Genomic DNA, 13,483 nt, shown 5'->3' with positions numbered 1-13,483 from the left:
TTAGCACACTGGTGTAGAATATTCAAAGGGCTGTGGGCGTTTCAAAGGAATTAAGAGAGGGTGGTTTATGTGGGTGTAGATTATTACAGTGGGTTCCTGCATTTCAAAAGTAGTTAGAGTGTGTGCATGTGCGTGTAAAATATTAAGTATTAAACAAAATGAGAGTGTGAGTTTAAAATATTTCAAAATAGTATGTGCGTTTAAAGAGAAGTAAACACAATGTGTGCGTCTAAATATTAGGATGGAATGTGTGCATTTTAATGAAATAGTGAATGAGGGTGAGTTTGCGTATGGGTGTGTGCGTGCGAGTTTGTTTAACATTGCAAATGGGATAGTGTGATCAAAGGAAAGAAGTGCGGGTTCGGGGTAGAATACTACGAAATAGTATATAGGCCTATGTTCTTTTTAAACTTAGATAAAGACAATTCATGCAAGTGTTGTGTGTGTAGATTACGATTGATTGTGCGTGTTTAGGGAGTGCGTCAGTGTACAATAAAGAAGTTTGGCATTTTAAAGGAGATGATGAGGTGAGTGTACACTATTACAAAGGAGTAGGCCTGTGTGTGTTTGGAAAGAAGAGAGGGGGTGTAAATGTGGGTGTAGAATATATTAAACAGTGTGGGCGTTTTTAAAAAAAGGGCGGGGTGTGTGAGCATGGATGTAGAGAGTTGCAAAGGGATATGTGCGTTTGAAAGACAGACTTAAGTTAGCACGAGGAGGGGGGGTGTACTTCAAAAGGTTTTTGTTATAGTAAGAAATGTGGTAAGGTAGTCTGCATGTAAAACAGGGAGGACGGAAGTCCTCCCTGTTTTACATGCAGACGGTTGTAGCTATTAGGCAGGTTGAGTAAAGAGGTTTATTCTTTGAAAGAAACAAGAGTGATGTGGTTGGTTTTTCTCGTAAGACAACACATGTATGCGAGTTCAACAGAAGCCTATAGTCGAGGCAGGGGCTATTGCCTTTGCTTGCACAAAAAAGTAAACGAATCATCTGATGCGACAAACTACGAACAGTTTCCTATAGCTGCAGACTCCGCCTAGATTACATGTAGGCTAGATCAAGAGGAGATGCCATATCCAGGGAAGTATTCAAGGGTTTGTGTGCGTGGATGTGATGTGGGTCTGTGGTACGGTGGGTGTGATTGCGAAATGTGATTGTGTTTTGTAGGTAGGGTGTATGCGTTGGTGACTGATGTAATATCAGCTCAATAATAATGTGATGTAATGTTATTGTATCTCTCACCGCACAATGATTCGTCCTCATAACTATCACAGTCGTAATATCCATCACAAACCAACGTCACTGACACATTCATGGAAGACGACGAACAAGGAAAGGAATCTGAAATTGAAAAGTAATAAATATCCAAAAGCGGGCCATCTTGGGGCTTATCAAACTGATGCTAACCACAATTTACATGTATGCATTATTCTATGAGTTTGCTAACCCTTATTCTTGTAATAATGTAAAAAAAAATTACACTTGTTTTACTTTAGACATTATCAGAATACCATGCAATACGGTAATATTTCTGGTGAAATTATTTAATCTGAAGGTATCAACGTGAGGACAATTCAATAATAGGTTATATCAAATGGTTGTTTGAGTCTTGGTTGAAAATTGCCATGGTGTCACGTAAGGTAATTCTTATTACATGTATGCTCAAATGCAAATTCTCTAATCTAGATTTTCATCATGAAATTGAGCTACAAAACAGTTTTTATTGTAATTAAATGAAGTTCAAAATACTCACTAAGCAGATCGATGACAGTAACGTCCATGTCCAGAACAATATAAGACGAATGACCGTACTGTTGCGATCCTATAACAACAACCCACATTTTATGGGTATCTATGTATACATTATCCGCGTAGGATGCATATCCATGAATAGTTGTAACAATAGTCTGGAGATCAGATGGATCGTTCCCTGTCCCTATTCGGATTTCATCATCATAAGAATTAATATACAAACGATGGAACACAATTCGAAACCCATTTGAAGTATTTGCTTTCAACAGAGTGGTATTGTAGAATTCTCTTGTGAAAGATGGCGTGCTGATAGAATGTGATTGGCCTTCCTCGAGGTGTGTAACTGGGTTATCTAAATTGAAGTTGTTTCAGAAAAGAAGAGAATAAGAAAAAAAAATGTCAGTCCTATCTGGTGATGGTTCCTATCTCGACTGCTGAATATAGAAAGATAATCGCTCGTCTGGAGTGTTTAAATCTTGAATGGATCTTCCCACGTGAAAGCTAATGATTCTTTACTGCATATGTTACTGAAACCGCAAACATTGTCTTTTTCGATTTTGGAGAAGAGGATCAAATTCAACGCAATCTATCACTTATGATTTTCGAACAGCTGGGAGAAAAAGATTTAGATATAATAGAAGTAATGCATGTAACATATTCAAAATAATACAGACATTTCAAAACAAATATTGAAGATATTAAAATTAACTGAACTTGCCAAGAAAAGCAATGGTTTTATAAAAGGCCAGTCCCTATAAACTTAATTCCAATATTAAAAAGCTATATACAATAATGGAGACGCAGATGAGCTCAAAACAAGTAATCTACAAAATATCATAATAAAGCAAATAAGCGACTACAAAAATAAGAGAAAGTAATTATATAATAACAATGATAATAATAATGATAAATCTAAAAATGATTGTCAACATCTGCATGATCATTTTAACTTCATGTAAATTATATGGCATGAATTCATGAATGTGTCGCTTCTTTTACGATATACAACAAAATCAAATAACAACAGTCTAGCAATCTACTTAAACTATTCAATCATAATGTCTTCAAAAATGAATATTCATTAATAAGAAAAGTGAACTGCACTGGAAGGAATTAGAAAGTATTAATTACTCGAATAGGGGATTGATATTTGCAATTATGTGAGGCAGAATAATTAGTCAATGCATGATTGTTTGTTCTAGAACTTGAATTAAATTTATCAATATAACAATATCCCACTGACAAAAAACACCAAACGTCAACACAAGAACGTAATCCAAAGAAGTGATTTCCATTACTTACTACAATATAATTCATCCTCGAAATAATCGCAGTCATAATATCCATCACATGCCAAGGTTATTGATATATTTCTGCTCGATACTGGACAATGAAAGGATTCTACAAGACAGAGAGGAATGCATATGTAATAAGGGGTACACGTAAATTCGTTTAATTATCACATGGTGTACCTTGGTTTAGTCTAATGCCATTTCGTCCATCAAAATTTTGTCTAACAACCATTTGGTTTAATAACCTTTTTTTGTCCAATCGTCACTACGTCTAATCACCAGTTCGTATATGACCATTTCTTCCCATAACTAGTTGGTCTAATGTCCATTTTTCTTTTCATTAATTTCGTCCAATTAACACGTAGTCAAATAAGACCAAAATGTATATGGACTAAATGGCCATTGAACCAACTGGTTATTAGACGAAATGGTGATTGTACAAAATGGTAGTTAGAATGTGTGTAGTGGACAAACACCAAGTTGAAGCAGTCTATTGAATTCAACGACGCTTCGCGTTGTCATCCGAATGAATAGGTAGTTTGAATAGTATGTAGCTGAATGGTAGTTTTATTTTTCTTTGACAAAGAAATATGATAACATGTAGATGGTGACCTTTTTTTTTCTTTGGACACATTCATATATTGTTCGAGAATAAGTCATGATCAATAGCAATAAATGAATCTAAACATTTATACATATACACTGTTATATATATATATATATAAATAAAATCTTATATTTACTTCTTAGGTCAATAGCAATGATATTAACATCAATAAAGATATTGGTGTAAGTCAGTCCTCCAATGACATACATCCACAACCCATTTGCCTCTACGTAGATATCAACAGGGCAGCAGTATCTATATCCATTGATGGTTGTGATGACAGACTGTGGATCAGATGGATCAGTACCTTTCCCTATTTGGATTTGATTGGTAGATCTCATATAGATATCTTGGAACACAATTCGAAATCCATTCGTATCATTTGTTTGTAGCACGGTTGCGTGGTAAAGTCGTCTGGTGTAGTTGCGTGGTATGGATATTGAATGAGACTCTCCTGCTTGCAGATACGTCGTTGAATAATCTAAGACGAGGAGAAAGGCCCATAGAATAACCTGTCAAAGAATCGTTGCGTCTAACATTGCTGCTTATTTGTATGTTTGGAAAGTGGTCAATTGACCACACCATTGTAAGCGTAGCATTTACAAGGGGAGGAAATCATATCAATTACATATTGTAATTATTGATTTATAAGGGATTTAGTTTATCATACGCAATTTTTACCCGTTAGAGCAGCGCTTACAAGGAGAGTAAATCATATTAATTACATATTGCAATTATTGATTTATAAGGGATATTTTTTTTCAAAACGCAATTTCAGTTTGATTTAAATGTTTCAAAATTATTTGTTAGACCGGGTCCTGGTCTAGAGTCAACACATTAAAAATTAAATGCTCCTGCAACTTGTGAAAATGACACTCATCTCTGTTATCCAATCACTCAATGCTTCTTACTATGATTTTATGAAGGCTGGTAGTGTAGGCCTATATGTTTCTCTTATTTACATGCCTTTGCCAGCTGTGATAACCGATATTTTGCACAACTAGGTGAAAGCAGCAAGATCGACGGTCATAAGTTGCACTCACGCACAATATGCATCAAGCTCTACATCGATTACCAGATGATGGTACTGTCAGTTTGCAACCGATACATCGCGGTCATTCAGTTTGCTACTTCGGATGACAACACTGCCACTCAACATAATTTCAGTGTTACTTTTTTTTATTAGACATTATACTAAATTAAAGAAAACACACAAGAGACAGGAATGACTCTATATCTGACTTACTGCATGCCGATTCATCTTCATAATGATCGCAATGGTACACTCCATCACAGAGAACATCTGATGACACGTTCATATTGCTCACTGGGCAGCTAAAAAGAGCTGATATGGAGGAGAAAGAAGGGAAGGAAAAAATCGTACGACTATATGAGCAGAAAATTATAACTATGCATTATTTAATGGCATTTTCTGATTACAACTGCTACCTTCAATCTACCCGTGTTTCTGTTTTGTTTTGTTTTGTTTTTGTTAGATATATTACTCATAACCCTCATACTACCGTGGAAAAGGCTTTATTCTCATCATTTTTTTTATTTTTGCGTGAAAAGTGGCAGGTTTTGACAATCTTTAAAGATTTGATTCATTACCCAACATTAAAGTGGTTACATTTCATCTTTTCAACTTTGCCCTACCAATTATATACCATTTAACTCCAGGAAAGTGAAGTCGCATGAAATATATTTACTTGAGAGATCAATAGCAAAGATGTCAACATCTATGAAGAGATTGGTGTCAGCCAGTCCTCCTATGACAGCAATCCACATCTTATTGGTCTCCACATAAACATCCTCAGAAGAGCTTCGAGATCCAAAGAGAGTTGTGATGACAGATTGTGGGTCAGACGGATCGGTACCTCTCCCTATTTGGATTTGATTACTAGAATACAGATATAAATCTTGAAAGACGATTCGAAATCCATTCGTATCATTTGTTTGTAGCACGGTTGCGTGGTAAAATCGTCTGGTGTAGTTGCGTGGTATGGATATTGAATGAGACTCTCCTGCTTGCAGATACGTCGTTGAATAATCTAAGACGAGGAGAAAGGCCCATAGAATAACCTGTCAACGAATCGTTGCGTCTAACATTGCTGCTTATTTGTATGTTTGGAAAGTGGTCAATTGACCACACCATTGTAAGCGTAGCATTTACAAGGGGAGGAAATCATATCAATGACATATTGTAATTATTGATTTATAAGGGATTTAGTTTATCATACGCAATTTTTACCCGTTAGAGCAGCACTTACAAGGAGAGTAAATCATATTAATTACATATTGCAATTATTGATTTATAAGGGATATTTTTTTTCAAAACGCAATTTCAGTTTGATTTAAATGTTTCAAAATTATTTGTTAGACCGGGTCCTGGTCTAGAGTCAACACATTAAAAATTAAATGCTCCTGAAACTTATAAAAATGACACTCATCTCTGTTATCCAATCACTCAATGCTTCTTACTATGATTTTATGAAGGCTGGTAGTGTATATGTTTCTCTTATTTACATGCCTTTGCCAGTTGTGATAACCGATATTTTGCACAACTGGGTGAAAGCAGCAAGATCGACGGTCATAAGTTGCACTCACGCACAATATGCATCAAGCTCTACATCGATTACCAGATGATGGTACTGTCAGTTTGCAACCGATACATCGCGGTCATTCAGTTTGCTACTTCGGATGACAACACTGCCACTCAACATACTTTCAGTGTTACTTTTTTATAGACATCATACTAAATTAAAGAAAACACACAAGAGACAGGAATGACTCTATATCTGACTTACTGCATGCCGATTCATCTTCATAATGATCGCAATGGTACACTCCATCACAGAGAACATCTGATGACACGTTCATATTGCTCACTGGGCAGCTAAAAAGAGCTGATATGGAGGAGAAAGAAGGGAAGGAAAAAATCGTACGACTATATGAGCAGAAAATTATAACTATGCATTATTTAATGGCATTTTCTGATTACAACTTCTACCTTCAATCTACCCGTGTTTCTGTTTTGTTTTGTTTTGTTTTTGTTAGATATATTACTCATAAGCCTCATACTACCGTGGAAAAGGCTTTATTCTCATCATTTTTTTAGTTTTTGCGTGAAAGTGGCAGGTTTTGACAATCTTTAAAGATTTGATTCATTACTCAACATTAAAGTGGTTACATTTCATGTTTTCAACTTTGCCCTACCAATTATATACCATTTAACTCCAGGAAAGTGAAGTCGCATGAAATATATTTACTTGAGAGATCAATAGCAAAGATGTCAACATCTATGAAGAGATTGGTGTCAGCCAGTCCTCCTATGACAGCAATCCACATCTTATTGGTCGCCACATAAACATCCTCAGAAGAGCTTCGAGATCCAAAGAGAGTTGTGATGACAGATTGTGGGTCAGACGGATCGGTACCTCTCCCTATTTGGATTTGATTACTAGAATACAGATATAAATCTTGAAAGACGATTCGAAATCCATTCGTATCATTTGTTTGTAGCACGGTTGCATGGTAAAATCGTCTGGTGTAGTTGCGTGGTATGGATATTGAATTAGACTCTCCTGCTTGCAGACACGTCGTTGAATAATCTAAGACGAGGAGAAAGGCCCATAGAATAACCTGTCAAAGAATCGTTGCGTCTAACATTGCTGCTTATTTGTATGTTTGGAAAGTGGTCCATTGACCACACCATTGTAAGCGTAGCATTTACAAGGGGAGGAAATCATATCAATTACAAATTGTAATTATTGATTTATAAGGGATTTAGTTTATCATACGCAATTTTTACCCGTTAGAGCAGCACTTACAATAATATAGGGGGTATTTATATTGCGCACATATCCACCTTGTTAGGTGCTCAAGGCGCTCATATATTACCCGGCTAAGCTAGGCGTTCATAGCGCACAGCTTTTAAAGGAATTACTTCCTACCGGTACCCATTTACCTCACCTGGGTTGAGTGCAGTACATTGTGGATCAGTTTCTTGCAGAAGGAAATTACGCAATGGCTGGGATTCGAACCCACGACCCTCTCTTTCAAAGTCCGAAGACTAATCCACTGGGCCACAACGCTCCACAAGGAGAGTAAATAATATTAATTACATATTGCAATTATTGATTTATAAGGGATTTTTTTTTTTTCAAAACGCAATTTCAGTTTGATTTTAATGTTTCACAATTATTTGTAAGACCGGGTCCTGGTCTAGAGTCAACACATAAAAGATCAAATGCTCCTGCAACTTGTGAAAATGACACTCATCACTGTTATCCAATCACTCAATGCTTCTTACTATGATTTTATGAAGGCTGGTAGTGTATATGTTTCTCTTATTTACATGCCTTTGCCAGCTGTGATAACCGATATTTTGCACAACTGGGTGAAAGCAGCAAGATCGACGGTCATAAGTTGCACTCACGCACAATATGCATCAAGCTCTACATCGATTACCAGATGATGGTACTGTCAGTTTGCAACCGATACATCGCGGTCGTTCAGTTTGCTACCTCGGATGACAACACTGCCACTCAACATACTTTCAGTGTTACTTTGTTTATTAGGCATCATACTAAATTAAAGAAAACACACAAGAGACAGGAATGACTCTATATCTGACTTACTGCATGCCGATTCATCTTCATAATGATCGCAATGGTACACTCCATCACAGAGAACATCTGATGACACGTTGATATTGCTCACTGGGCAGCTAAAAAGAGCTGATATGGGGGAGAAAGAAGGGAATGAAAAAATCGTACGACTATATGAGCACAAATTTATAACAATGCATTATTTTAGCATTTTCTGATTACAACTGCTACCCTCAATCTACCCGTGTTTCTATTTATTTTTTTTTAGATATATTACTCATAACCCTCATACTACCGTGGAAAAGGTTTTATTCTCATAATTATTTAAATTTTTGCATAAAAAGTGGCAAGTCCTGGTTATTTTAAACTTGATAAGGAACTCAAAATCATATTCACTTGAAAGGTCAAAAGCAATGATGTCCGCATCAATCTCAAGATTGGTGGAAGTCAGTCCTCCTATGACGCCAATCCACATCTTATTGTACTCTATGTAGACATCCCAAGGACAGCAATGTGTAGTTCCATAGATGGTTGTGATGACAGACTCTGGATCAGAGGGATCAGTACCTGTCCCTATTTGGACTTGATTGGTATATCTGATATAGAAATCTTGGAACACAATTCGAAATCCATTCGTATCATTTGTTTGTAGCAAGGTTGCGTGGTAAAATCGTCTGGTGTAGTTGCGTGGTATGGAGATTGAATGTGACTCTCCTGCTTGCAGATACGTCGTTGAATAATCTAAGACGAGGAGAAGGGCCAATAGAATAACCTGTCAAAGACTTGTTGCGTCTAACATTGCTGCTTATTTATATCTTTGGAAAGTGGTCCAATGACCACACCATTTTTTTCATTACGGCTGAGCCGTAAGCGTAGCATTTACAAGGAGAGTAAATCATATCAATTACATATTGCAATTATTGATTTATAAGGGATTTTCTTTATCAAACGCAATTTTTACCAGTTAGCGCAGCGCTTACAAGGAGAGTAAATCATATCAATTACATATTGCAATTATTGATTTATAAGGGATTTGTTTACCAAACGCAATTTCAGTTTGATTTAAATGTTTCTCAAATATTTGTAAGAACAGGTCCTGGTTTAGAGTCAACACATTAAAAATTAAATGTTACTGCAACTTTCGGAAATGACACTCATCTCTGTTATCCAATCAATCAATGCTTCTGGTAAACATGGCAGTGCATGCCTCCTTACAATGATTGTTATGAAGGCTGGTAGTGTATATGTTTCTCTCATTTATATGCCTTTGCCAGTTATGATGATAACCGATATTTTGCACTACTGGGTGAAAGCAGCAAGATCGACGGTCATAAGTTGCACTCACGCATAATATGCATCAAGATCAAGCTCTACATCGATTACCAGATGATGGTACTGTCAGTTTGCAACCGATTGATCGCGGTCGTTCAGTTTGCTACTTCGGATGACAACACTGCCACTCAACATACTTTCAGTGTTACTTTTTTATAGACATCATACTAAATTAAAGAAAACACACAAGAGACAGGAATGACTCTATATCTGACTTACTGCATGCCGATTCATCTTCATAATGATCGCAATTGTACACTCCATCACACAGAACATCTGATGACACGTTCATATTGCTCACTGGGCAGCTAAACAGAGCTGATATGGGGGAGAAAGAAGGGAATGAAAAAATCGTACGACTATATGAGCACAAATTTATAACAATGCATTATTTTAGCATTTTCTGATTACAACTGCTACCCTCAATCTACCCGTGTTTCTATTTATTTATTTTTAGATATATTACTCATAACCCTCATACTACCGGGGAAAAGGCTTTATTCTCATATTTTTTTTAATTTTTGCATAAAAAGTGGCAAGTCCTAGTTATTTTAAACTTGATAAGGAACTCAAAATCATATTCACTTGAAAGGTCAAAAGCAATGATGTCCGCATCAATCTCAAGATTGGTGGAAGTCAGTCCTCCTATGACACCAATCCACATCTTATTGTACTCTATGTAGACATCCCAAGGACAGCAATATGTAGTTCCATAGATGGTTGTGATGACAGACTCTGGATCAGAGGGATCAGTACCTGTCCCTATTTGGACTTGATTGGTATATCTGATATAGAAATCTTGGAACACAATTCGAAATCCATTCGTATCATTTGTTTGTAGCAAGGTTGCGTGGTAAAAACGTCTGGTGTAGTTGCGTGGTATGGAGATTGAATGTGACTCTCCTGCTTGCAGATACGTCGTTGAATAATCTAAGGCGAGGAGAAGGGCCAATAGAATAACCTGTCAAAGACTTGTTGCGTCTAACATTGCTGCTTATTTATATCTTTGGAAAGTGGTCCAATGACCACACCATTTTTTCATTACGGCTGAGCCGTAAGCGTAGCATTTACAAGGACAGTAAATCATATCAATTACATATTGCAATTATTGATTTATAAGGGATTGTCTTTATCAAACGCAATTTTTACCAGTTAGCGCAGCGCTTACAAGGAGAGTAAATCATATCAATTACATATTGCAATTATTGATTTATAAGGGATTTTTTTACCAAACGCAATTTCAGTTTGATTTAAATGTTTCTCAAATATTTGTAAGACCAGGTCCTGGTTTAGAGTCAACACATTAAAAATTAAATGTTACTGCAACTTTCGGAAATGACACTCATCTCTGTTATCCAATCAATCAATGCTTCTGGTAAACATGGCAGTGCATGCCTCCTTACAATGATTGTTATGAAGGCTGGTAGTGTATATGTTTCTCTCATTTATATGCCTTTGCCAGTTATGATGATAACCGATATTTTGCACAACTGGGTGAAAACAGCAAGATCGACGGTCATAAGTTGCACTGACACATAATATGCATCAAGCTCTACATTACTAGATGATCAGTCAGTCGGCAAGCCCCTGTGTTAATGAGCAAATGAGCAAGATTTATCCAAGTCCTCTCGTGGCTGAATTCATGTCCCTGCAAAATCTCATGAATTGTGAGACTTTCTTCTCAAAGAATTTTACCACTTTCTCCTTGAGTAATATTGATTATTTTTGTACCATGGGCAAGAGTAAATGTTACTTTTTTATATTGGTCATTTCTTTTGAATGAAATATTTTGATAAATACGTAATTTTTTTACCTGAAAAGATGCATCAAACAATTTTCTTCCTCTGTTTTCACTTACAATTGTGCAACATTTCGTGTTTTAGGCACCAACATTATTTATATCATCAGAAAGCTCAAACTCTATACTTTCTTACAATGTCACTTTTGATATGTGGCATCTTATAGATGGGTCAGCAGCCAGCTTTTTCCATCAAGATGCAAGACGAGATTTCTGAAATTTCTGAGTAACATAAAATCCAGAGTTCTGATTGGCTGAATAATGTTTTCAACACAACAGGCGCGGGTAATTTGAAGAGATTACCACATGGTGAGTGTGTCCTTGCAGAGGCCCAGTGAGGGGAACATTGGAATTTGCGTTGGTGTGTGGTCTCTATGACCAATCAGAGCGCAGTATTCTTGTTTTTGAGCTGCTAAATGTACTTGGCCTATGAAAAACTGGCTGGTGGCCCATCTAAAATAAATCTTCTTAAAAAAATTATATCATATTAAAGCTTAGATATTCAGCTTTATCATGATCTATAAATCATTTGGCTCAAACAGAAATTAAGTGTGAAAACAACAACTTTTGTTGCATGAAAAAATTATTTTGTTTCATGTTTTAGATCAAAGATGTTCCCTATATTACAACATTCTTTTAAAAATTCAAACACATGACCTGAAAGAATGATTCTTCTTCTTTACAAATATACCAAACACATTACATCTGGTCAATATTTAGAGCAGCAATGGCCGAATAAAAAGAGGTGTTTTGGTTCGCACCAAGCTCATTAACTCTGCAAAAACCCTCTAGTCATGAATATCACTTGGATAAAAGAAGCTACTTTTTCAGGGCTTGACGACTGACTGTGATGGTATTGTCAGTTTGCAACCGAAACATCGCGGTCGTTCAGTTTGCTACTTCGGATGACAACACTGCCACTCAACATACTTTCAGTGTTATTTTTTTTTATTAGACATCATACTAAATTAAAGAAAACACACAAGAGACAGGAATGACTTTATATCTGACTTACTGCACGCCGATTCATCTTCATAATGATCGCAATGGTACACTCCATCACAGAGAACATCTGATGACACGTTAATATTGCTCACTGGGCAGCTAAAAAGAGCTGATATGGAGGTAAAAGAAGGGAAGGAAAAAATCGTACGGCTATATGAGCAGAAAATTATAACTATGAATTATTTAATGGCATTTTGTGATTACAACTGCTACCCTCATTCTACCCGTGTTTCTGTTGTTTTTTTTTTGTTAGATATATTACTCATACCCCTCATACTACCGTGGAAAAGGCTTTATTCTCATCATTTTTTTAATTTTTGCGTGAAAAGTGGCAGGTTTTGACAATCTTTAAAGATTTGATTCATTACTCAACATTAAAGTGGTTAAATTTCATGTTTTCAACTTTGCCCTACCAATTATATACCATTTAACTCCATGAAAGTGAAGTCGCATGAAATCTATTTACTTGAGAGATCAATAGCAAAGATGTCAACAGCTATGAAGAGATTGGTGTCAGCCAGTCCTCCTATGACAGCAATCCACATCTTATTGGTCTCCACATAAACATCATCAGAAGAGCTGACATTTTCTGATTACAACAATTTCCATCCTCAATTTTAATGCGTTTCTGTCTCATTTACTTTAAAATAGGCTAATATTCTAATCGGTTTATATTTTTTTGGAATGAAAGTTGGCATGCCCCCGTTTTTCTAGACTTGATATAAAACTGTTCAGGTTCACTATGCACTTCAAAAAATGTACTAATTAGAAGTGTGTTATGTTTTTCTTTAGTCACCAACATTCGAGGATGACGACTAAGCTTTTCAGTACAAACATTCCCCTTGAGAGTGTGCTCCTCCCCCATCACCAACCAGATTGAAAAAAATACTTTCAATGCTCTTGTCTATATTGTGATGACATTTAACATAGTTTCAAGTCAAAGTCGAACATTATTCACGTTGCTGATCCTCTACCAAAGGTTTTGACAATTTTTAAAGATTTGATTCATTACTCAACATTAAAGTGGTTACATTTCATGTTTTGAACTTTTCCTTCCAATTATATACCATTTAACTCCATGAAAGCA

General features: G+C 36.1%; 1 protein-coding gene across 1 annotated transcript in view; it reads right to left on the bottom strand.

Moving 5' to 3' along the window:
- Nucleotides 1-1,204: 1,204 nt before the first annotated feature.
- LOC129271812 (uncharacterized) overlaps nucleotides 1,205-13,483 on the bottom strand; it is a 39,960-nt gene continuing 27,681 nt past the window's right edge. The window contains exons 27-39 of the mRNA XM_064107021.1: nucleotides 12,407-12,505; nucleotides 10,179-10,523; nucleotides 9,813-9,911; nucleotides 8,658-9,002; nucleotides 8,292-8,390; nucleotides 6,921-7,262; nucleotides 6,459-6,557; nucleotides 5,361-5,702; nucleotides 4,898-4,996; nucleotides 3,788-4,132; nucleotides 3,055-3,153; nucleotides 1,754-2,104; nucleotides 1,205-1,341 (exon numbers count right to left, since the gene is read on the bottom strand). Coding sequence (XP_063963091.1) covers nucleotides 1,205-1,341; nucleotides 1,754-2,104; nucleotides 3,055-3,153; nucleotides 3,788-4,132; nucleotides 4,898-4,996; nucleotides 5,361-5,702; nucleotides 6,459-6,557; nucleotides 6,921-7,262; nucleotides 8,292-8,390; nucleotides 8,658-9,002; nucleotides 9,813-9,911; nucleotides 10,179-10,523; nucleotides 12,407-12,505 — 2,801 coding nt within the window. The remainder of the gene's footprint in view (nucleotides 1,342-1,753; nucleotides 2,105-3,054; nucleotides 3,154-3,787; nucleotides 4,133-4,897; nucleotides 4,997-5,360; nucleotides 5,703-6,458; nucleotides 6,558-6,920; nucleotides 7,263-8,291; nucleotides 8,391-8,657; nucleotides 9,003-9,812; nucleotides 9,912-10,178; nucleotides 10,524-12,406; nucleotides 12,506-13,483) is intronic.

Source organism: Lytechinus pictus, chromosome 11 (genome assembly GCF_037042905.1).
Source record: "Lytechinus pictus isolate F3 Inbred chromosome 11, Lp3.0, whole genome shotgun sequence".
Taxonomy (NCBI): Eukaryota; Metazoa; Echinodermata; class Echinoidea; order Temnopleuroida; family Toxopneustidae; genus Lytechinus; species Lytechinus pictus.
Note: the sequence above shows the minus strand (reverse complement) of the source record. Positions and strands in the feature narration are given on the sequence as shown.